Source organism: Anarrhichthys ocellatus, unplaced genomic scaffold (genome assembly GCF_004355925.1).
Source record: "Anarrhichthys ocellatus isolate YVR2014 unplaced genomic scaffold, GSC_Weel_1.0 scaffold10, whole genome shotgun sequence".
NCBI lineage: Eukaryota > Metazoa > Chordata > Actinopteri > Perciformes > Anarhichadidae > Anarrhichthys > Anarrhichthys ocellatus.
The window spans coordinates 7917488-7943943 of record NW_022280040.1 but is presented as its reverse complement, the minus strand read 5'-3'; the positions used below and the strand labels follow the sequence as shown (position 1 = coordinate 7943943).

Below are 26456 nucleotides of genomic sequence, written 5' to 3'. Positions count from 1 at the left end.
TATATATATTATACAGTCTATGTGTGGCGCCAGAGGGAAAGTCAGGGGATCTCCAAAGTCACAAGGATTTATTGTCTGGGAGTCTGAACGACTGAAGCAACATTTGTGCCAATCAATCTGAGAGTTGAGATTTTTCAGTCTGAACCAAAGTGGTTGACTGGAGAAATCTTAGACAAGGAATCAAACCTGTCATTTGTTCAAAAAGGTATTTCACTCAAAGCCTGAGCTTGGCAACCAAATGATCTAGTAAATAATCAGAATGCAAAAAAAGTGACCTTTGCCGCTCGCTCTCTTCATCTGAGGAACAGGCTTGCCTGTAAAAACATAATTGCCCTATTTAGATTTCGGTTGCTTCAATGAACAGAACTAACCCCCTCATTACCGACTCCGCATGACTGATTTTGGAAATTCGATCCAGTCATGATCAAACTGTCGGAGCCTCGGGGCTGATTCATGGAATTCAGAACCACAATAACCATATTTGAAAGAGCTGGTGGCTGAATCAATTCGCTTTCTTTTCATTCCCTTAGCCCAAAGCCTTCATTCAATTTCAGGGATAACAGGGATAAGTGGATCTTGGGTGGTGCAGTAATGTTGTGTTGTGTAGTAAATAATTGTTCTTTCTCATAGTGGACTGTAGTTTTTTTATGCCAATGACAAAGCAAGGACATTTTCTTTTATATGGCTATAGCCAAAAACCTGTCTGTGATCCCTTTCTTCTTCATTTTCCTTTCCTTTTCTTCCCACTTTATGTAATTGATTCCACTAAAACACCTATAAAAGTCACTACTTTTATAACAATTTCCAAACTACCTGTAATAAACTTTAGTTCCTGCCAATAGGACCTTAGCCTTATGATTGGTCAGGGTCTATTTAAAAAGTATATTAAAGCTGCAAAACAAATTATTTCACCTCCAATCCGACAAAATTTGATTCCGTTTCATTCTATTTTTGTCTTTCCAGCAGATATCGCTCTGAGACAGCCTGAAGTCAGTTAAATTTAGTGGCTCCAGAGAGGTTTGAGGGATTCTTGTGAAGATATCCCGTTCTTGGAACCAAGCCCATTCATTTTCTATGGAGGAGATGAGTTCATAGTCTGACAGTGTTAAATTATGCCGAGGGGCTAAGGCTATGCAAAGACTATGTGATGATTCAAAGATGGATTAGGCTATGATCTAAAGTTATTGAATTTGGCTGCTGATATCCCTCACGATGAAGAATGGAGGCAGGAGAGTGATTTGCTCTTTTTCTTGGTGCAATACTAAATATATTCACTACTGGAGGGATTGTGTACACATCAAAAATCTTCCTTCCCAAAGGCCCTCTCATGTTGAGGTTTAATAAGGTATTTTATTGTTTGAAGTAGTACTGCTTGTTTGACTTGTTTATAATCCCTTTGGATCATAGCCGCACTGTCAGTAGTGTAAAAGAGATGGCATTATCCTCGTGTTCTATTTTCTTTCTCACCAACACGGCGTCTTTGGTCACATCATATAATCCAGGTGAGCTTTTTCATTCTTTCCCCACAGAATTAAAGGAAGGCTTGAATTACAGGGCTCAGGATTCGTATTATATACTTTAATGCCAGTGGTGGGCGATGGGCATGTGATGGTATGTAGACAGAGAATGGAAGGGAAATTGGAAAGCTGGGGCAAAGTAAACATTTTTTACTGTTACTGACTTGTGTAGGTCCGGGAAATAGCAAGTAATAATCAAGTAAAGAAGCTCACGTAACACGGCTGCAGTCCTCGATCGTCTCACGGTGGACTGTGTGTTAGCCACACTGGATTTGGTTGGTGGTCAGTTGCTCCTTGCTCCGTGTTCTTTCAGTCAAACACAAATTCTGCAATTGCTGAATACATTTCTTTTCTCCAAATCCCTGCAACTGGAAGAAAGCTGGCCACCTTCACCAATCAGTACCGGGTCAACAAATAAATAGATGAATTCAGAACCACTTTTACGATTAACATCAACGCCCTTGTTACTTCGCTGAGGAATCTTGTCTCCTCAGGTAAATTTATTTTACTATGAGTGCTCCTTTCAAGGTCCTCAGTTTGACAATTTTTAGAAGTTACCAAACTGAAATGTGAAAGATATTTTCTAGGTTCCAGAGGTTGAAGTGTTGGATTCTTGTGGAGCTGTAGGTTGTAAAGGTTCTGGTACTGAGTTCTATCAGAATGTGTTTTATTCACATTCAGTGCCAGTGGTGGACGATGGACAATATTATATTGTAACATTTTCATAATTGATGAATTGCTTTTCTTTGTTTTGCATGATAGTAAACTCAGTATTGTTGGTGTTAGTTTCAGCAAAACATTTTTTTGTGAAATCTCAAATTGTAATTTGCATTTTTCTACTTTTTTTATGGATTGAAATAAAGGAAATAATCATACCATTGATCAATAATAAAATCATTTAATTGTAGCCCTAAGAATATAACAATTACAGTGGTGATAGACAAATCACAGCTAATATACAAATAACATAGAAAAGTACTCTTCTCAGTCTCTATTCTCCTTATAGAGGATAGGCTGCCGCACATAGCTCGACTGGTCGGAGGGCTGGTTCCCACATGGCCATCTGACATGAACTTTGGTGTAGATACAAGCACAGTTGGACTTCTTTGAGTCAAAGTCCAGCAGAGCAATGTGTCAAAAACTTGAAATAGGCTGAGTACACATATTATACTTTACTGAAAATACTTCACCTCTCAAATAAGAGAACATTTAACAGCAGCATTACATGATGAAGATAACATTGTATAATGCTGAAATGGCAAAAGTTTAATTAATTAGTGGATCGACAGAAAATTTGCAACTACTTTGTTAAACGATTAATCACTAGTAAATATGAATCCATAAATGCTTTTTTTTCAGCCTCTCAAGTAGGAAGATTCCCTGCTTTACATATATCATAAAGTGAGATATCTTTGGGCTTTGGTTGGGCAAAACAAGACATTTGAATGGACATTTTTCATCAGCGTCTGACATTTCCTCGTTTATAGGCGTCTGCGATTAATTTAATTAAGAATTGACAGATGAATCTATAATAAAAATAAGCGTTAGTTGCAGCCTTTACAAATATTTGTTCAAAAAATACAAATACAAAAAGTCTAAGATGAAAATAAGTCTTCACAGAGTTGAATGCATATCTGGTTGTTTCCTGAGAGACATTGTCCTTGAGACAATTTGTTTTGTGTCAGAAAAAAATCCAATTATATGCACACAAAGGCCTTCAGCAGGCAAATTGAAGGTATTTAAAAAGAGAGAACAAAAGTGGCGTTGTCTTTATTAACTGATGTTCTTTATTGGTAAACTGTGGAAAAGATTGACTTCAGCATTTTTCAACAGTCTTCCATTTGGAGAAAGGATGGCACAGCATGATGTAGTGCAGTAGTTATTCAGGAGACTGGCATCAACACACACTGGAATGGTTTAGTGTGGACACGCGTCAGCCGGTGTTGACTGTGTGCTACAGTAAGCTTTCATCATAATTAGCTGTGGACTGTAATGCAAATGGGTAAATGCTTTGTGGGGTCATTCACGTCTGTTTTATTGTTTTATTTTCCTATATATGATCACAACTCTATACTTTACATGGCATTCCATCAATTAAAGTAGATCATATAAAGCCGTCTGCTTACCAGGAGGTCCTGGAGCAAGCCTTGAGTACACTGGCCACATGCAGATGTGTACATGGATTAACAAATGTGTGGTTTCTGTTCTTAAGATTTTTACTATCCTTCATGAGACACACGCTTATGATACACTAATGTTATTACATGTAACCCGTATTCTTTTTTTCTCACCACGAACACTAGATTTAAAATTCCTGAATTTATTTACATCTGTCTGGAGCTTGATTGTCTCGATCTACACCCTCCATGGATATTGATCGAGACAGGATTTAATGCAAAAACACCACCGTACACGTAAAGGTCTAAAACATTGTCAAGAGCCTCTGATACTGGCAAAAATAAAATCAATAGACCAGAGTGCACCCACAAGACATGTTGAGTTTGGTCTCAAAACACTTCAGCTCTCGCACTTACTGCAGAGATGTATTTACAGTATCAGGACTGCTCTCTCCACCTACACATAAAATCCATACAAGCTGCCTCTGGTATGTTCGTGCATCTTGGGAAATGTAGGCACTCATTTAGTGAAGTAGAGGAAGACAAACTGAGATTAAATGGGGGAAAAAAAGCTGTTCTCCAGCACTCGCGCTGATCGTTAATGATGGCCTGTAGACATATACAGCAAGACTTTCTATTTGACTCCTGTGTCGGCTAAATAACATTATTATAAGTGGACAAATCTGATCTGAATCTACGCTGTTGAAATGGGTTTTCTGCATACAAAATGTGGTGGTTGTTGAGATGCAAACATGTTGCACTTTATGACCTCATTCATATTTATTTGTCAAACATAATTATTACATTTATTACAGGCAGATTGCATCTGATTTCCGAACGGATAATACATTGAACTCGCCCACGTGGCATTCGGCGCTTAGGAATGATGTCCCTGATATCTTGTTGAAAATGAGTTGTGCTTATCGCACTGTGATTGGGCGATCTCTAGCGGTCTGTTTAAGTGTGTTAGGCCCAAACAAATTCCCAGGATGCACTGCGGTGTACAGAATCAGACCAGGTGACTGCCTTCGAGGATTTTAGCAACAGAAAAATAACAAAACAAGATTATGTAAATGACCACCCAAAACCATTGTAATAACATTTTAATGAATAAATAAAAGCTTTACCAATCAGTTGAAATATTCATTTATTCTAAACAAAGCATGACCGACACTGACCGGCTAATACTGACCGACATGACACATATATAGAATAATTATTTGGTTATATTTCTGTAAACACATGGACATTGCGCTTGTCCATGAAAATAATAAAATGAGAAACGTTTTGTATTTTATTCAGATAGTGTACTTTAAAACTGTACTGTACTAAAAAACTGTTTGGCAGAAACACAAAAAAATTGTGGTCTGTTTGTAAAAGATTTAAACAAATGTTTGGCCAAACTTTTGCTGACTGTTCATCTCTTGGCTTCGGGGTCTCTTCAGCAGACTGTGGCACGTACAACAGAGATGTCATGCTGACTCTTGCGCTGTCTGGGGTACCTCAGGCAGCGACACGGCGACGGGTACAACACATCGGTTTCCCACCAAGCGGCAGGCAAAATCAAAGTTGACTTGTTCTTGACAGTGAGATTCCCAAATGTCATGTGAGCAAAAGATTGAACAGTAGCCCACTATACCACATTATTCACAAAGGAAACATACATGCTGCTCGGATATCCGGGGGTGTTCTGCACTGCTCAGTGTTTCCTCTCAATGTAGTGGCCAGATTTTCAGGTTCAACTGTAAGTTAATCATCCAAACTAACAGCAGGCGGCATGAAAATGTTGTTAGATGAGTGTAAGCTAACAAGACAAAGAGTCTAATGCCCTGGTCATTTGGGGTGGATGGAAGTGATGGGAAAGAGTCCCATGTTAATGACTTGACTGAGCATTCACATCACTCCAATGGCTAAAAACACAAGATGCATATAAACACCACAATGTACTTTTTTCATCTTCCACGAACATTTGTGATCCTGTGTCTTGGTGCAATCCCAAACCTTAAGAAGCATTCATATTGAAAGCTTCCCTAGTGATTTGCACATGTCTAAGTAAATCCAGATATAATTGTTTGCACCTGTTCCTCAGCTGATGTGACTGAATGATATATTGGTCTTTGAACACACCAGTGTCTGCCTTATTGGCCCAGAGAGTAGAGAAGCTCATCAGAAAACCTCTTCACGCTTTAGCTATGACTTTTACTAAAGGCCACTTTCAATAAATGTCAGGCTGCAAACATTGGTAAACAGTTTTAGCCCTGATCAAATTCCAGAGGGGTGGTATACATGGTGAGGTTGCCATGTCTGCACGATTACAAGGGTTCCACTTCGGAAAACGGCACATTAAACAAATGGAGCATTTCCCACTGGTGCCGACGCTATTTATTGCCAACACTGAGGAGGCCTGCCCTTTCACTTCACGTCCCTACTCATCCAAACGTTGAGCCCCTCCCCTTCCCATCCCATCACTGGTGACGACTTGTTTCACTCCAGTTACAAAGTGCAGCTTTATTAGAGAGTCGACGGCCGACAGGAAGTGAGGGGGGAGAGATGGAAGATGACGTACAATAAATGTCCCAGCCCGAACCTTGCTTTTTTACGACTACATAGCCAATGTCCTAAACCCCGGGAAACAGTTGTTGTGTGTTGGAGTCATAAATGGTTAAGTAATGTCGGTCTCCAGTTCTTGAAAGAGCCTGATTTATGGGTAATAATAAGGTGGTTATCATTCTCCTGATCCACATCTCCAATATTTGGATTGTCCATTGTCCTTGTCGGTCATCTTCATCCGTGTATTGTAGGTGACTGTTGCCTGAGAAGAGATTATTGATGTCACTGTCACCAGGCGGTCACCTCCGAGTGCTCGCAGCGATGAGTACTCTTCGCTGAACAGGTTTTTAATCAAAATAATGTGTGTCAAACACCATCCAAACCTGTTTGCTGCGGAGAGCTTGAGTGCGTGTGAATAACTAAAGTAAACAAACAATGGCAATTATGCTTCCCGAAGCATAAAATAAAAAAAATGAATGGCGTGAAAACAGTATTTGTCAGAATCACCGAAGAACACGCGAGAAGTAGAGGAATTTATGGTTCCCAGTTACCCAGAATACCATATGTGATATTTTACTGTTATATGAATTTTTCTTATTTTGTCGATGGTATTTTTTTTTTTGAAGGTGCATGAACACAGGGACACACGTGTTTTTATATTTTATTTTCCACAGCTGGATATCTGTTGACTGTGCTCCATAGAGCATGCACATACATTGTCATAGACAAAACGCTGCCACACAATGTGGTTTGATTGACGTTATTGGCACAATGGGACACATAGGGTGCATTATAAGAATGGGAACTGATGAATACATGAATAGTAAGGGCGTTGCTCTCTACATCTTAACAAGAAAAAAATATTCTATAGCCATGCTAGCAGCTTTGTGAATGCTTAAAGCACAGTGTGCATGCTGACGTGCTCACGATGACGATGCTAATGCCATCAGACAATTCATTGACTAAGTATGTTTATTTTTGTTGATATGGGGGATAACCGTGTTCTGAGTTACAACTTGAGCCCCATTCTTTAAGCTTATATTTGTTGACAATTTGGCATTAAAAGTCATGCAGAAATAGCTATTAACACTTCTCTTTTTTAAATGTACCTGTGCATGGACAGATAACTATCACAGGGTTACTTTGACACTGAAGAACACTTAATTTGCGATGGACTAAGACTCTACAGCCATGACAACTTTCTTGGCGATTCATCCGATGCGTGCTGATATTTCTGTGTGATGTGACGGACAGATCTGTGATTAACAGCTTGAAGTGCTGGCCTGAAATCCCTTCCCAGGCGGTTGCACACCACTTCACAGTTTAATAAACCTGACTTTGACGACTCATGAGCGCCGTTTGAACTCAAACCGCCTGGACGGGTTTAAATGAGCAAATCCAGTTACCTTTCACACAAAGACACATAGACATCCCCAAAAAGTAGGTAACAAGGCCTTTGCAACTGCAGTTGTTTTATTGTCATTTTTACAAACGAAGTAGAGTGGATACCACTACATGGTAGAGTGGAAACACCCCTTCCTATTTTGGCCAGTTTCAAGGCGTGTAAACAAACTGCCAGGGCCTTTTTATAATATGACAGCCAATGGTGAGTGGCTGCAAGACAGATGGAAAGCAGCCACTTTGGATAGGCCTGTCACTTTTGTTAGCAGAGTGGTGCTCTTTCTAAAGTTGTACAACATTTTAACTTTATAGACGTCACCACACAAAGTGCACTGAGGTTTTTGTGAGCGGACTAAGTTCCCCTTACGCAGCTGACACAATAGGATAACAATATAATGATAGAGCAGTTTGTAGTGGTTTTGAAGTCCTTGCGGAGCTGTGTTGATTCTTTGTCTGCCGAACATCTTTTGACCTTTTTTTTTTATTGTCTGCACGATAGAAAATATTTTCTCTAGAGAGCCAAGAAGAAAACAAGGATCACCTGACTGTCACATTTAAAAGTGTAGTACTCAAACTAAATCATAAAAGCAAAATCACCGTGAGGCTCATACACCCCTCAAACCTGTCGCCTTTCAGCAACAATCGCCATTTTTAGTGTCCACCAGGTCATTCACGTTTATCGTGTAGATCCAAAGAATCTTTTTTTAAACTTGAGATTAGCTTTTATTTCTGTAGCGGACATTAACATGCATTGTTGTTCATGTCATCTTTGGATTTGTCATACTTGTCATGTTTGAAGGCTAAAGTGCGGCACTTTATTTGCTCAGGCTAAAATCAATCAATGTGACATAGCAACGTAAATAACGTTGCAGTCTGTTTATAGCGAGGCAGGGACAAAAAGAGACGCAATGCATTAACTGAAGCCTGCACATGTACACATTCATGGTTTGTCTTTGTGTTTTTGTAACTGCTCTCAATAGGACCATGTGTTGAGAAAAACAACTTGTGTTTTACTTTAATTGTGTCAACTGGACTCCTTTTATAATAGTGACATTTTTAAATCCTGTTGAAACACAAATGAAATATATTATCCTAGCACATTTGAAAGCAGATACGTTCATTAAAGTGCTGTGCAGATGTCACAGATTGGTACATTTCAGTAGGAATTCATAACGTTGATATACTATTTGTGATAAATGAACAAAAAGTATCCATAATCCACGACTTAGGGGTATTGTCAGTGGTGATTTTGTAGAAACACATTGTTTCAGTGGATTCAGAAGGTTGTAACACTGGATGAGCCAGAGTTTGAGTCTGGGACCAGAGTTGAACAGTATGTCAAGTGATATTTATAGCCCACCGTGGCCTCTTATTCTGTACTGTATGTCCTGTTCTCATCCCTAGCAGCTCTTTTTGTCACTTTTTGCATGTAGTTTTGCAACTATGTCATTTATAAGCCCCCGGCAATGTCACCCAAACAAAACTTCTACTGTTTTATTGCAGCGTACTTTGCAAATAAAGTTATTAAAACGCTGAGCTTGAGTTCTCCATTCTCAGTCCCTGCAGAACGCCGGCTGTCCCGTCCACACAATTCGTCTGATTGGTCCGTCTCACTGCCAATCAACACATCAGTGACCTCATAAGCTCTGATGAGCTACGGTGCTTGCTTGTAGCTCTACCCCGTGTGTTTTCATGGCAAAAATGTTTGTTTTCACCTCTTTTTCACCAATTATCGTTGATTCTGGGGATGTCGTAACCTCAAAGTTTCTGTCACTTTCACCAAAAATCTCACAGATGTCACAGATTAGATGGATCAAATTCGGACAAAATGTATTTTGCAACATTTTTTTCCGACAAACCCGAATTCTACGTATCAAATATATACTCATCTTCAAATAGTCCAGGTGATTCTGATAAAGAACATGTGCAATACATCCATATTTGAAGCTCGAGAGAGACTTTGAGAGGCTGATGGAGGTATAGTGCTAAATTCAGTTTGCTTCTTTAGCATCTTGTAGTTGGTGCTGATATAAACTTCCACCTTATGTTCAGTAATTTAGTTAATTTCAGTAAACAAGTTAACTGCTTGTTTATCCAGTTTTGTTATTTTTCTACATTTTAACCTGCGAAAAAACAAGTATTGTAGCTCCAGCATGCAAAGACGCTTTCTTTTACTGACGCCACCTGCTATAGAAATACGGTTTCCTCCTTCCTGTTCATGTTCTGGTTGTGATTCATCCTTCAATAGGCTGTCAGCTGTAGCCTGTACTCACTTGCACATGAAAAAAAGCAAACAGTCTTCACACCGATAGCATCTAAGGAGCCTTATTGTGACAAAAGAGCTTTGATTCCCTCACCTGTGATACTTTGAAAGGATGCCTATTCCTGTCTTCCATTTATGTGCATCTCTGTGATGAGGGCAGCTGAATGCTACACACACACACACATACATAGAAAGACATAGACGGACAGAAAAATAAAAAATAAGTGAAAGCTTGCCCTGATTGCTAGCTTGATTACTTTCATTGATGTGGATGACAAATCTGCACGATGGCAAAGCTGGCACGCCACACACGGCACCGGGGCACCAGATTGACTCTCCAGCATGTCTTTAATTAACACGCGTGTGTCAAAGGCTATATCGAACACCGTCGTGTTGTGCAAAAGTACAACAAAGTTAACTTTTGTTGTCACATTTGAAAAGTATTTAAGAGCTCATGTTGGGCAGATAGTCAGCTTTAACGTGATAGATGCTGCATCTCTCGCTGTTAAACAGGTAGTTGTTCATGTGTTTCTGCCTGCATATGCAGCATGTGTAGCCTTTAAAATAAATTAATTAATCAAAGATGAATTATATTTTTTATCATTGTGTCATACATACTATGCAATGTTTCTCACAGTACATTTATAAAAACCAGGAGCAGATTACAGAAGAGACTCTTTCAATTCATTGAGCACAACAAACGTCATAAATCACTCACACAAACATTTACATTGAAGTACTGGAACATTTAGAATATATACTAATTCAATAATATATTGTTTGAGACAAAGTTAGAAATCTTGAACACATGGAAATTAATTCATTATTTCAGGGTTCCTTCAAGCTATTTCATGGATCATTAATTCTCTTAAATCTTTATATGTACAAAAGAAGATGGGACTTTCCACTTCACCTAAATCACAAAGCTCACAGAGGTTTGGTGATACTTCATTATTTGCAGCATTCATACCGGCACTGATACAGCTGCTTAATACTTCTGCATATCATAAATGTAATTTTTCCATTTCTGACTTATACTTTTAAAGCCTGTATATCTGCTTCCTTTCCAAGTTTTAACCTTAACTTGACCACAACATCTACAAATACATTTTGAATAGACATAAATACAATTTAACATTATCTGCTGCAATTGCTTTCTGGCTGGTGAGAACAGCAGCTCAAGATATCTTCTGATGGATTTCCACTGGTCAGACATCTTTTTAAGATATCTATAATGACTTCACAGAAAGCATGTTTTATAATGTATTATTTATTATACTGATAGGATTCACATTTCAGATATCCACACTGCACTAATTCAATTTCAGATCTTTTTAATTACATTTTGACTCGTAAGAATTAATGATTTGAGTTGTATTGAGGATCTCAAGAGGGATATGTGAGAGAATATCTTAAATTGAAATGGACACACTGGCTGCTCCATTATTTCCTGTCAGATCTGATTGTTCCGGTTCGTCAAAACAGAGGCTCTTGAATGCATCACGGGCGGCTCTGAGTGCATTATGTTTAAGGGTTATATAAAGCGCATTGCATTGTGTAAATACACGTAACTGACATTCACATCCATGTTGATTTAATGTGAACACGCTGAAGGAAACATAAATGACTCATTTAATAAAGAACTTGGATTTAAAAAAATGTCTATGCTATTGTTTTGCCGTTGAGATCTTGACTACAATTGTTCAAGCCCATTTCTTTCTCGCCACATGGAAACGGAGCTGTTATCTCTTCGGTGTTATGACTCAGCCAGCGACAGTCGGATGGAGACAAAGTGTATAAATGGCCGTCACAATTCAGAAAATCATTTCTGACTTTGATTGAAAGCCGATTGTCGTACGTGAACAGTCGCCCTCGTCGGAGAGAGAGGGAGCCGTGAACCCATGTCCCTTATCCCCGCTGAAAACTGCCTCTCTGCATTTTCATATTTATTCTCTAAAAAAAGCTATCAGCGCTTCCTTTGTACCTGCTGTCAAACCATCACACACATCTGTTTGTGTAGATTTAACAGTCTATTAAACTGCCTTTTTCACTCATTTTGATCAATCAGCTTATTTGGGACAGAAAATAGAATATCTAGCGTTTCTCTTGATGACTATTCAACATATTTTTACTCTTTAAAGTGACACTTCAGCTACTTATATTTCAATAGCGTCACTGCAATGCACACACTGTTACCTCTTTCTAGTGCTTTACCTTCAACTGCTCTCATTGCTTACACTTCAAGAGGCTATTCAACCGCTATCCGGGTCTCCAACTTAAAACTGAAAATGCTCTCAGTGATTAAACTGACTGCTTTTATTTCTAACAGTTCAACTGACACCTCAACTCCTTTCAGTGCTTAAACAACAGCTGACACTTCAAAATGCTTTCAGTGTTTTAAGTTCTTCTACCGTAACTGCAAGCGCCGTAGAATATTTCACAGGCAAATAATTAACGTTTTAAGACATTTTAAGTTGTTCACACGTTAGTGGAAACAAGAAAACATTTTTACATTTTTGAATATTGCATCAAATGCAACTCAGGCACATACTGCAGAATCAGAATGGATGCAGATCACTCTATTACCTACTTAATTAACTATCCATTGCTGTTCATTTTGTGTAATATTCTAAAAACACATGGAGGTTAGCAAAATATTTGCTTATCTCTAGTAATGACAGGAGACTTTGGTTCCATGTTGGAGTAGAGCTAAAGAAAGGTCAGTATACCCTAATTCACTTTCTAATTATCTTATCCGGGACAGAAAATTGAATTTCACCTTTTTTAAATTGTGTAATACATTTTAAAAAGTGTGCTCGCTCTGTTCTGTGACACATTAACTACTTTAAACTTATGTTTCAACTGCGGCCGCGATACTTTGTGTAAACTGAATTGACATTTTAACTTCTCCAGACAGGAACATCTAACTGCAGAAATAACCGTCAATTGTTGTGAAATATCTTCTAATTTGCTCTTTAGGGCGGCGTAATTCTTAGCATGGGCAGACTGCCTCACTTCAAATGACACATAAACCTCAGATACTTTAGGGAGTTTAGCTAAAAAGGAAAATGTTACCCTCCACCAGCATCCGATATCTTTGTGCTTGAGAAGGTTTTCATCTGGCAGAGTAAATACCTTACAGTTTATTCTGGGAAAATAGACTGATTAACTGCAAATGAGTCCAAAAACAATACTGCTGCTCAGAAAAATACATGAAGCTTTGTTGGAGAGAATTCTGTGTGTCAGTAAATCTCTAAAATTGCTTCACAAATTGCGAAGAGGTTTATGCTTTTCATAAACTGTCTTTATGCTGGAATCCACCTCAAATCAAAGACTCCATTTCATATCGCACTAATCCAAAAAGTAAAAGCAATCATGGTATGTTTTTAGTGTTTAGGTGATTGAATATGACAATAATGCAAATTTTCTAAAACAAAGTCTCAAAGTGCTTTGCAACTCAATAAAATCCGACGACCAGCACACAAACACACACTGTCAAAAGCTTTAAGATTTAACATTAAGAATATGAAAGATAATGGGGAGGGGACCTATCAGTCAAACACAAAGACATAATTCATTCAATTTAAGGAGTATGAGTACAAGCCCATGTGTGTACAGATCCCATGCATCTGCACACCACTGTGTGACAGCTAACAGTTCAGCTTCTCCATGGCGATCGCTAATTCCCCAGCTCCCAACTTGAAATGAAAGAGGGGAGGCTGAGTGGCTGAGCCTCTCTGAGAGCACAGCACCATGGCTACTCACCAGAACATGGCCGAGTGAATAGATGAAAAACCAAGCATGTCAGTAACAGCTGCACCGAAGCGCCCCCCCCCCACTCTACATTTTCGGCTCTTTTATGTGGCAGAATGACCCTTCTTACCCCCGCCTGCTCTTCTTCTTTATGTGCGCTCCATGTATGTTTTATTGTGTCAGTCCCGTAATGACGTTTATTCGCTGGCAAATTTATGGTTTCTGTTGGATATAATAACGTGATACAGTTTGTGATTTACACTGAGGGAAGGCTGATTATGTGCAGGTTTCTTGTGCAACGTCGGGAAAACAATGTCAGAGTGCAGTCGCCCATGCTTCACATTTTATTTTTAGGTTGTTTGTGCAACATACCTTGCACGTAGAGACCCCGTTAAGCCCCGACGTTGAGCTGCTCTGTGAAACATCTCGAGGGCGATTGTTGATTAAGGGCTCTTGAGCAGCGGCAGAGGCTGTTTCGCTGTACCGGATCCAGTATTGCTCACAGGTTGCCTGTAGGTATGGACTTTTGTATCCATTTTGGATTGTGCACAGTCCATTGAATAGGGGAATTTGTACTCTCCTCAAGGGAAGTGCAAATACAAAGCTTGAAACATACATCTTGGGGTTTGAGCATTTGTATTTTCAAATGTATTTATACTTTTCTACTTGCTGTGTTGCACAGAGCCAAGCCAAATGGGCGTAAAGAGGAACTAAATGGAATTACACACTTTCCAACATGATTTTTCATGTAGCGTAGAATTGCAGAAATGAAAATTCAAATGCAAGAACAATTTGAGCACATTGTGCAGCAGTGCTTAGTGATAGGACAAGCCTGCTTCTGTGAGTTGTTATGGGTTCTTTTATGCCTTTTTACCCTTCTCCCTCGCTACAAGGTAAACAAGCAAACACAAAGCTAACAGGCTGGTCCCTGGAGGACTGCCTGCATACAAAGTGATGATAAGTGTCAGCACTGATTTCAGAAGGGTTCGTGTTCAGATTCCACCCCTCCCTCTCAATCCCTCGGAGTGCCTTTGAGCTACACCGCCGTGCTGCATGCTGTGTTACACCCACCTCAAGGGAAGCAGAGAAAAGAATTACAGAGGAGTCTTTGCATTTTTTTTGCAAGTGAAGCAACTATGGTGCTGAGTAAAAGTAATACGAGTTGAAACTTCAAATACCACCTGAAAATGAGCAGTGACGGTTTTTAAAGTGGGTTAGATTAATGAGAGAGAGAGAGAGAAGTATTTGACCAGGGTATACTTCTAATAAGCCCTACACACATTTTCATGCAGCCCTCAGTGTTGATGAGATTTAGAGATGGAATACGTGGTGACATGTTGCTGCGCTGCTAGGCAGAGGAGGAGAAACGGAGCAAAGAGTCCACTGAAAAGACCACATGGTGTGCTTGACCTATGACCCAGCTTGCTTGCTTTGTGACCTGTCGGCTTTGTCCACGGTATTTGCCGGAAATCAACGGCCACGGATGGCTTCCTCGAGATTAAATGTTGACTTTCTCCACGACTTGACAGTTTACCTCAAGTTTGCTCCTGACAGCAGGAGACAGTGAACAAACACAGCGCGCTCCGTAAGAGAGGCAACATATGCAGGCTTGAGGCTCGAGGACACAAGCAGTGCAATCATCACGGCCCAAACGCAGCATCCATCAAGCGGGCTGATGGATTCCATTAATAAAAGACCTTTGGTGTTGTATCCACTGTTCAGCATGTACTCCTTCAGTGCCACCAATATATTGTTGACCTAATCATTCCACCTCCCCTACAGCGCAGGCTCCGAACCTGAAAATACCATTGTTATTTATCCCATAATGAGATGTTGACATTTACAGACAAATTGAAGGAAGAGTTTCAACAATATTACCGTGGGAGTGCGTTGTAAATGTAAAAATAAATGCCTCATAATTGGCTTTTGTCATTGCGCGACACAATAAACAACAAGAGAGGCCAACTACTTCACTGGAAACAACGCGGAAATACTCTGTTCCATTTTGATGGTCAAAAAAAGTAATCATAATGATTTAAAAAATTACAATTTCCTTTCGGACCTTCTCCACCAACACGCTCCCACCCGCAACCTCCGATCCGCCGACGCCCACCTCCTTACCCTTTATGTTTTTGTTTGTTTATAATGTCGTCTATCTGCCTTGTTTATGTTATTGCATTTACTGTTTCTGTTTTTACCACGTAAAGTGCCTTTGAGTACCTTTTACTGTGTGTAGAAGTCTGGCCTTTACCCTGACAATTTTTCTCCAGCGATAGTTGGCTACTGACCTGAACAGGGGGTCAAGCAGTGTTAGGAATACCGCGAAGATCTCCTGAACCCAAATGATGATGTTTCGGCGTACTCGTTCTAAACCTTACCCGTCTCCCTGGGCGGGGTTTGTTATTTTCAAGGACATAATCTTGAAGCACAGCCAGGGAGTAGTGTAGGATGTCCTATCTCATAACCTGGACTAGCTATCGGGTCTCAACTGCAACAGAAGTATTTTTCCTGAAAGTGTTTCGTAGTGCTGCTTTGAGAATCTGAAGCCTGTTTTAAAATCTTTGCCTTAAATTTAAAGATAAATGTTTCCCGAGGAATCGTTTTATATTTACCTTTGTAGGAAAATGCCATTTACCAAATAATCATTGATACAAACACATTTTGTGCTTTTAACATTGGCTGAAGTTGGGTTTTATATAAGATGAGCTAATTATTACCAGATGTTTTGTTGGTAAATTGCGTCTTTGATCCTTTCTATCAAGTGGCATTACAGTAAGTTGCACCATTCTATTTCATTTCCTTTTGTGGAGCAAAATGCAAATCATGTTGGGGAGTTTCTGTCCCAAAATATCCTGTCATGAACCAACGTGAGAGCTGCGTTTACAATCCCAGCAGAGGTTCCAGTGTTCGTAGTGTTTGACCCATAATAGGGACTCAAAATCTCTTTCTTGTGTGTCCTCCAACTTAATTGAAGAGCAATACTAAATTGCTGAAGAAGCTTTTTACACTGTGGACATTGTTGGTGTACTTGATACTCCTCATAAATCATGAAATAATTATCTGAAAAGAGCCACTTTAACAAACGGACAGGTTGATATACTCACACCGGTCCTTACCTGACTTTATAGGTTTAGAAGCTGTCAGATGCAAAACACTTGGAAGATTGAAGACACTGTTGAGTAGTAGAAATTACAGGTTCAATTGAAGCTTTTTTATATCTGCACACTTGTAACACCAACTATTGAGAATGAGAGAGAGAGAAAAACCCCACTAAAAGCTTGCTCTGCATGCTGTTAATTGAGGTGTTTTGTCATGTTGGAGGTGATGGAGTATAGACATAAATACGCACTCTGCTAAATGCTGACAGTTGAAAATGGACCATCTGTCCATCTTTACACAGCAACAATGGCCTCCCTCTAAGCTATATGGCAGCTCCTGTGATCGCTTTGATGTTGAGACATTGAAGGGGTCTGTGGCCATCATACAGCTCCGACTTCAAACAGGATTATTCAGGGCTGGTTACTTGTCATGGTAATTTCAATGCTCCAAAAGCTCCAAGTGTTCTTTCTTTAGAGTTGCTCAAGGATTATATGTGTTGGGGTCGTACTTTGAGGAGGGGTCTTAAAAGTCATCTTGAAACTCACGACTTGTTCTTCTGAGATTAAAAACGCTGCCATAAGAAGACGGTTGTTGTCAGTGCGCCGAGTTCAATGATGCAAATGTAGCTTGTCTGACTTCTCTGTGGACCTTTATGTCTGTTTGTCAAACATTAAAACAATTCCTGTTAATATTTGACTTACTCCAAGAAACACAGCTCAGATTTAACAGTGTAAGCCCACATGCTTTGAGCTGAAAAGATTTGATTTGAAGATTTGCATTTGACTGTTATTTGGTGCGCTGATCATTTCAGACAAAGGGTGTTTAATGTGGCCGTTAAAAAGGACTGAACTGATAGTGTGTCAGCTCTTGCTTTTGATTATCAGGGGGCAAAAACCTGTAGAATCATTTTTTGCTTGATGGACACAAAAGGGAACTGTTGAAAATATCTCAACTTTAATCATCAGATGTTGTTATGTCAAAAAGGTACGTCATTTGAGAAATTGCACAAGAGAACATTTGGGTCTACCAAACCATCTGTGCACCTTTTATTCCAAAGGGCAGAAAATGAATGAAAAGAAGCACAACATGCAACACTGAGACTTCATTCACTGCTGTGTAAAAGGCTTTTTGAATCTATGGGCGAAAAGGAAGTATCGACGTCAGTGTAATTTAAGTAAATATGCCAAAGACAGGGTCAATATAGGGTCTCTTCCAAGTGCACCTTTTATAAAAGCTTTACATTAAATCTTTGGCAAAATGTTTTTGACGTGTTTCCCAAGGAAATATTGTATCTAGAAGTTCCAAATTACAGGTTTCTGGACAGAAAGATGCTATTGAGATGCATTTGGCGAATCATCATTTGTTATTTCTGGAGGTTTTATTGGAAAACTGCTAGTTTGATCATCTGTAATGACTATTACATTAGTAAGCAAGTCCCAGTGGCATTGCAGTAAGTGGCACCATTTTCATTTAATTCCGTTATTTTGTAGCAAAATGAATTCATGCATAAATGCGGCACGCTTTGATCTGATTCAGATGCTTGTCCAATAAACATGATGTGTATTTCCTTGTATTGTGTGTGTGTGTGTGTGTGTGTGTGTGTGTGTGTGTGTGTGTGTGTGTGTGTGTGTGCTTGCTGTACATAGCAGTGAAGTTCACATGGTGTAAATGAATATTTTAAACAAGATTTACATATTTTAGTAAAACTTAATGAGATATTTATACATTGCATTAAATAAAATAAGTGATATGCAATGTTCTAAAATACATTCAAGTTCAAATTCTAATTTTTCTCCAGTAGATTCCTTGTATGGTCGCATTAATCTGATGTTCTTTTGTCCCTTCAGCTACACTCAGATGTGGACAAAGGGGACTTCAAGGTGAAGTATGTGTTAACTGGGGAAGGCTCCAGCTCCATCTTCACCATTGATGAGAACACAGGGGACATCCACGCCACCAAGCGCCTTGATCGGGAGGCACAGGCCTACTACACCCTCCAAGCTCAAGCTGTGGACCGAATCACCAATATGCCCGTGGAGCCCAGGTCTGAATTCGTGGTCAAGGTCCAGGACATCAACGATAACGAGCCAAAGTTTCTAGATGGACCGTACTTGGCAGGAGTTCCAGAGATGTCACCCTTAGGTAAGCCATTAGGCTTAGATATAATCCCATATCGTTCCCTCTTGTATATCTTCCCCTTCTCCATTCATTTACTTTCACGTTCTCTTTGACTCGCCCTCGCTTGATAATTTTCCACCTCGCTGAATTTGTCTTCATCTCTCTCAGTCTTTAGGTCATGGGGGGAATCGGGAAGTTTGCAATATTAATTTGAATCCAGCGTGTTCGCTTTGTAACACTCAATATGCACTAATCACATTGGGCCAAATTTAAACTGCATGAGCATGTTCTTGTGCATGAATTGAGCTCAACATCAATGGAGGTCCAGGTTCAACTACTTGGATTTCGGCATCTAGAGGATGCAGGTTTATTGTCTTCTTTGTTCTTTTCACTAATTCTGTATGCTGATAAATAAGCACTAAGTAGTACTTTTCACCTCTTGAGGTCTTTGAGCTTTTAAAAAACCTTCAGTTGAGTTTTTGAAAGTGTGTTGTTGTGCAAACACCGTACTGTTTGTACCAAGGTAATTCATTCATGTGGCACATTTAGAAATTCAAAGAGCTCCACAAAAGATATTGAAAGTAAAATAATAGAAGGAAAAACCAAATCAGTATTTGAAGCTGGCAAAATCTAATTACAAGCAATGATGAACAGATAGCTTTTTTAGAGCAGTGGCTGAAAGCAGCTCCATGATTTCTGTTATGTACGTATAAATAAAAAGCAGTGGGCTAGATCTTTAAATATTTAACAATATTATTTATCAGTTCCATTTGATTTATTGAATTGATACAGACAAAAATATGTAATAAGCAACACTTGAAATTACTTGCATTTAGCTATCAGACATTTTTTATCTACCTTCTATTCAGCATCGTTCCAATTCACCCTTCCCTAAGCCCCGCCCCCCGCTGCTACTCCATCAAACTGTCAGAGCTACCTCGGAGCCCATACTGGCAAGAACTGCTCTCACTCCCTGAATAAATATTATCAATTTTTTCGAAAAAACTATTTCAGACAGATGGGTGTACAATATGCGCCTGAAGGATATATCCAGGATGTCAAACTGATTGAGCAGTGAAAACAGGTTAAAGAGATAAAGACGGAAGCTAAAGCGTAGAGATCAGTGTAAAAGTGAACCACCACATTACCTGGCAATCAAGACAGACAACAATGAATTGAAGCAGCAACACTGTTCCTGTAATGGGTAGGTCTTCATCCATTGATACTATCATTACAAAGTAAAAGAAGTCAGATGATCACCAAAGTCACAACAAATGAACCTCAAAGTTATTATAATTTATCCTTGTTCCTTGAATGCCGGAACAACATTTCATCGTAATCTATCCAATATTTGTGACCATATCTCAGTCAGGATCAAAGTGTTGCACCGACCGACCACAATTGCCGGTTACAGAGCAACTCTGCTAGCACGGTTAAAAACATTATATAGCTGTCGTAAGGACTCAGCAGCTCAAATTTCATTTATCACATTAGCATTTATCACAGCAGATATTTCTTTTATCTGTCTGTTTTAAATGCAGTCCTGGAGGAAGCCATCGTATCAGACGCTGCCTTTAACGTACTGCTACTTGCTGCATGGTCAAGATTTCCTCTAAGGTTTAGAACGGGGTCACGCTCCAGCTCAAAATGCTGGTAAATGCAAATGAGCCACAACAACATCCTGAGGCTTTTCAGCTTAGCAGGTGTGTACGAAACAGAGAGAGTGACCTCCATATTGATACAGTGTATGTGCTCTTTATAGTGAACTCAACATAGCACCTATCATATTAGTTTAACAAAGGTTGTTTGGGTTATTTTTAAAGGTTTGTTGTGTCTTTCTTATGGATTTCCCAGGTTACCAATACATGCTAGTTAAACTCTACCTTTTGGTGAAGAAGAAATGTTTGGTGCTGAGCATAAAATGCTGCCAAAATGTTATTTTGTGGTTTCTTTAAGTAAGCCTGATGTAGCACATTTACATATTTATCGCCTCACATATGCCAGCACAGACCTCTAGGCTTAGAAATGCTGATGAGTGACGCATGTGTAAAAAACTGACTCGAGCAAACTTTAAGGTCTGAATCACGCTTGAAGGCTATGGGCATGTTTTCCACAAATTGGGCTCAGAGTTCATACTGCCCGCTACTTACAGGGACCGCTCTGCTGAAAAATGTCTCTGAATAATGTCTTATCAGGAAAAATACATTTCTATCCGTCCATTAGACACATCAGCACAGGCATCCTTAACTTCCTCCAGCTCCTCCCAAGGGTTCTCAAGGCGCTCCCAGGCATGCTGGGAGCTGTGGTCCAATCACAAGTGAGCTATGAGTGGTGGGATGGAGGCAGGGTTGAACTTGGGAGTCAATTGACAGAAAAAAGGCTTATATGTTGTATGTTGCATTTCATTTAAATTTGTAAATGTACAAACACAATTTTAAACATTTAGGTGAATAATACATTCTATTTATTTTATTTTGAGGTGTTTTTTTGTTTATTATTAATTGTAGACATTTATTAAATACAATAAAACAATAAAACTTTGTGCAAATATGTGAGATAAGGCACAACAGGCAGCAGGTGTCTGAGAGTGTCTAAGACTGTCCACCTTTGGACTACATGGTCAGTCACTTTGTTATACCATCAACATATTCTGGCACCAGTCTCTGGGGGGAACTGAACGGCTGTTCTTTTTGCCTTTTTTCTAAAGAAATTGAGAAATTCTGCACTCAAGCCAAAAATCTGCGATGTCGCCACATAGTCTTTGGTTGCATCAAAAATTTCTAAAAATGTATCGACGATCATAACTCTTACTGTAATTTAAAAAGAGAGAATGAAAGTGTGTTAGTGGGCCTGTGGAAACTGGGGGAACACGGAGAGTGATGTTTGCATTTTAATGCATTTCTTTGAATAAATAAAGAGAGCTTGTTTGAGCTAAACCGGGTGTTCAATTGCTTTTAAACTTTCAATAATGATTAATTCGATTTTCTTAGCACACCTTAGGCAAAACTTACAAGCTGTGAAAACAACACTGACATACTATCACCTTTTAAGTTGATGTCAGAAGTGTTAGCAACTACTTGCGAACACGGAGCAACATTAGCTTTTCACTTTGAGTTGTATTTCTGTACACCTGACAAGTGTTTGTCCAATATTTACTCTCTTTTACCGTAGCTCTGTTTGTGGTCTCTTTAGCTGCTAAATGCTCCACTGATATTTACCAGCTAGTCGCTAACCGTGTCTGTCTGCGGGTTGCTGCTGAGCAGGTAGTGTACAGTAGGTTTTTTAGATGTTATTTTTGCTGAAAACAGCAGCTGGGAGCAACCCTTTAAAATCAGTGAGAGTGAAGCACAACAGTAAAGTTGCGGGCCAGTAAAATAAAAACAATGAAAGACGCCATAAAGCTCTGTAACACTGAGGGAAGCTGCAGAGGAGAACTTCTTGCAGGTTAATCACCAAGCACGACCCCTTTCACATGCATGTCAATATAACAATTATTCATTAAATTTCATGGTTTTACCAGCATGGTAGATTAAAGCACACTGCACTTCTGCACACCAATAAACACAATGAACTAAAAAGGTCATTCTGCACATCGGCGCTTTGCAACCATACAGATGGAAATGAGTGAAAACAAAAGGTGTTATGGCTTTCTTGCAACCTTCAAAGAGAAAATGAACATTTGGGCAGGCACACGGTGGCAGTGGGAGTCGTTCCAAGGGAAGCAGTGCTTTGCTTACTACACAGGCAGGGAGATCTCTGAAGGATTACACAGCCGACTGTCAACGGGGGGGTACAGAGCTCCGGCTTAAGGAACCAGAGGATTAGAGTACAAGGGCTCGGAGTCTCGTGTCCAACCCGAGATAACACAGCGCCTCGGTACATCAACCACAGAGGAGGACTGTGTTCGCACCATGAGCGCCGAGACGCAGGGTCACCCTCGCCACTTTATTTACTCTGCCAGCTCCTGTGAAGGTCTTCATCGCAAGTTGAGCGAACAATTGCACCGCCTCCCTTTGTAAATATCTGCTCACATAGCAATCATCAATGCAGCAAAGAGCATGCACCTCCTGTCCTCAATAATTCCTTTATAGATGTCTTTAAATCATTAATGTTCACAGCTCTGCACCGCTGATGAATGACTTCAATTTAGAGAAAATCATGAATTTAATTAATTAAAGTAATTAGAGGCAGCGCTCGTCCATACACACGGAGACCTTTTGGCCCGGGGATCTCCAAAGGCTTTTGTCTTAATCACGGGCGGGGGTGTCAAATAAAAGACAAGAGGGCTTGAGGACAGTTGGAGGTGTGACAGTCGCGAGGCTTGGCTCTCTCCCCATACTGCAAAGCGAAGGGGCCATAGGAGCAGTTTGAGGGCTCATTACAGGCATAGAGGATGTAATGTCAACCCAAGGCCACACAGCTCTTGAATTTACTACTCACCAGTCCTATATCCAGCTGTCAGGGTTCCTGTCTGATTCATGAGAGCGGAGATCAAAGATGGGACAGTCGTTTTAATAATGGTAGTGAAAAAGGGGTTCCGGTTTAGGGAAAGTTGACCCAAATTGTTAAGTTTTCATGTTGATTCCTTTTTGCATTGTGTGTTCCTAATATACACTGAGTGGCGGCTTTATTATGTGCACCTGCAGTCCAATACAACTTCTATTTTTACATCGTGTTTATTACTGAGATCCTAGTTAAATGTGGTGTTGTAACTAAGTTCATTTACTGTACTGCACCTAATTACAAATTTAGGGGCCTGGTACCTTTTATCCTACTTTATACTTCTACTGGACCACATCTCAGAGGTAAATATTGTACTTTTTTCTCGACTACATTTGTGTCTCAGCTTTAGTTACTTATCCAAACCCTTCCTGTCCTGTGAAAACCATGCCAGGGAACATTTTATTGCACAATTACAGCTTTTACTTTTCATATGTTTCGTGTATTTTGCTGATAATACTTGCAAGGTTTAGAACGCAGGACTTTTACTTGTAGTGGAGTATTTTCACAGAGCAGTCTTGATACGTTTACTACAATAAAGGATCTGACTACTTCTTCCACCTCAGGGTGTACTTGGCCACATTATATTGAAGGTTGGTTCAATTTCTCTTTTATTTTCCTTTTGCCATTGAATTGAACATTATAGGTGTCATAAAAGTGGACTTTATGGCAGAACAGTTGTATTTGATTGTATTTGATTGCATTAGATTGTACACGTGTACCTAATAAAGTGGCCACAGAGTGTATACCTTGGATGTTAAAACACACTTGGCAGTTGCAAATATAATCGAATTGAACTCTAAACCCTGTTCATCTGAAGCAACGGGGAGCAGATGTGAATGTGCACAAATACAATCAACTTAATCAACGGTGGCATCTTTGAATACTCATGAAGGCATCGTAGAATTAGTCGGCATGAACGGAATCTTTTAATATTCATAAAATAGATTATTTCTTTTTTGCTCTCCTTTATTGATAGGCTTGTATTTCTATATGCAGAAGATGGCCCCTCATTTGAGGACGCGTGCCATTTACATTGTGCACTCAGAAATGCATATTGACAGTTGGACGCGGCCTGTTTATGTAAGAGGCTGAAGAATACCTGTCTCCCATTCACGTTTGAGCATGCCACATTTATTTTCATTACTGGCAGATGACAGTTGCTCACCCACGATGCGGAATTGATTAGGAAACCTGCTTTTGTGCACAGCTGCAGGGGAATAAATAAAAAAAAATGTGCAGATCAGCTCCATCACGTCAGTGAAGACGGACGGACATTGAAGGGACGTGGACGGGGCAAACTGAGTAGCAGATGACAGCCTCGTGGAGCAGAAAGAATCTATTCAAATTTCAAATGTTTTGTTTTTGTTTTTTACAACCAGCTCACTCGGATGGGATTGCCTGTCATTCTGACAATATGTTTGAATATGATGTTTGTTGGACAACCTTGTAGGAAGAGCCTTTAAAAGTGCTCCATACGAGTCCGTATTGAATCTTAATTTACAGCCTTCGTCTGCAGAGCACTCTGTGAAGGGATTTTAACTATCAACCCGTAATAGAGATTTTTCCCATCGCCCGAGTTCTCTTTCATAGAGCCATCCTTTGACCTTGGTGTTTTAAACTACCTGTAATATAAGTTGTCATGACTAAGAGGTGATGATATAATCTAGGTGTCCTTCTACAGCCGGCCTGGTGATAACTTCTCCAGCTTCTCTCCAAGCTGTTTTCTATTATATTGTTCAGGCCAGAGCCTGTTAATTGTGCTTCATGGCCAGAATGGAGGATTTTAATCTTCAATTTCCATGATCACTTTCATTCTGTAAAAAACACCTTATGTTAGAAAGTGAGATTTTTATTAGGATGTTTTCGTCAAAGTAAAATATCACCAACTTGCCAGACAGCACTTTCTGTCAGATGCTACAATATTATAGCTCGGTATATGTGCAGCTACCCATTAAAGTGAAATATTCTAGCAGCTATTCATGTGTCAAACTGGGAAAGGCACGTTTTTTTATTTTTTCATGTTCAAGGTTATTTCATCAATGGCTTTTGTTGATGATTTCACCGCTGCAAAGTGTTCGGTAGGCGTCAGCTTTAAGGCCATCGCTGACGTACAGTCTAACACCAAACAATAGCTCTGAACCATCATAATATATTATCAGACGGATATCAAAGCTCTGGCATTAAAAATCTGTAGCAATTAAATGAGCCCAGTTGGGGGAACAAGGCTAATTCATAGCGTTATGGTACGTAACACCGACCTATTGAAATTGATTGGCAATGATTGGGCGCCTGATTATGTTTTCTCAGCATAATCTTCAAACGCTTCTCTGCCTTTACCTTCCAAGCCCACGGCTGTCAGCTCAAGTCACGTCAACCGTGTTCAGCCGGTATGTTTAAAAAGAAAAATACATAAGGAGTCATGTCTGATGTCTTCTCTGCCTCGGAGGAAGAGTGGGAGAGGACAATACTGTACTGCACGCAGAAACAGTTGTCAGTTGTCAGCAGAGTTCACAGTTGAGTTTGAAAACAAATTTCCTTCTTGTAAGCTGGGAGGAAGTTTGGGGAATCGGGGCTCTAAAGGGCACTAAAACAAAATCAGACTTTATATCTTGGGTTTTATAACTTTATCAGCAGTGCTCCACTGTATAATGTCAGTTTTTATATGTTGCTGAGACTTATGGGATATAACTGTATAGCAATGATTTCTTTACAGAGTACAAATGTTATATTTTCTTTCAGACGATCTCATTCCATGTCAATCAAACCGACCGACGTTAACTGGGGCTTAAGGCAGCGGATGGTGTTGTGTTAGCAGTATAGCTAACTGATGTGTGCATTATATAATACTGATTAACACATGAATTGGTACTTATTAGTTGGACTAATTAATGAATTGGTTTCTTTATCTAACAGCCAAAATCACCCATTGAAAGCCTCTTAAGTGGCTGGCCTTTGTACCGTTATACTATACTTAGTTTGTCAGTTTAGGGCTTTTTAAATTAAGAGGTTTTTAATGGGCTTGGTTTTCACCTTTTTAGATTAATGCAGAAATTACAGGATCTGTGCACTCCATACCTAATACCTTTATCCATGTTTTCATGGGTAGATTAAGTATTCATTTCTGGTAATATAAGG

The 26456-nt window shown here is 39.6% G+C and overlaps 1 protein-coding gene across 1 annotated transcript in view; it reads left to right on the top strand.

The window, feature by feature from the left end:
- The window catches only part of cdh7a (cadherin 7a), an 81389-nt gene that overhangs the window by 14937 nt on the left and 39996 nt on the right, over window positions 1-26456 (top strand). The window contains exon 3 of the mRNA XM_031849978.1: window positions 18548-18842. Coding sequence (XP_031705838.1) covers window positions 18548-18842 — 295 coding nt within the window. The remainder of the gene's footprint in view (window positions 1-18547; window positions 18843-26456) is intronic.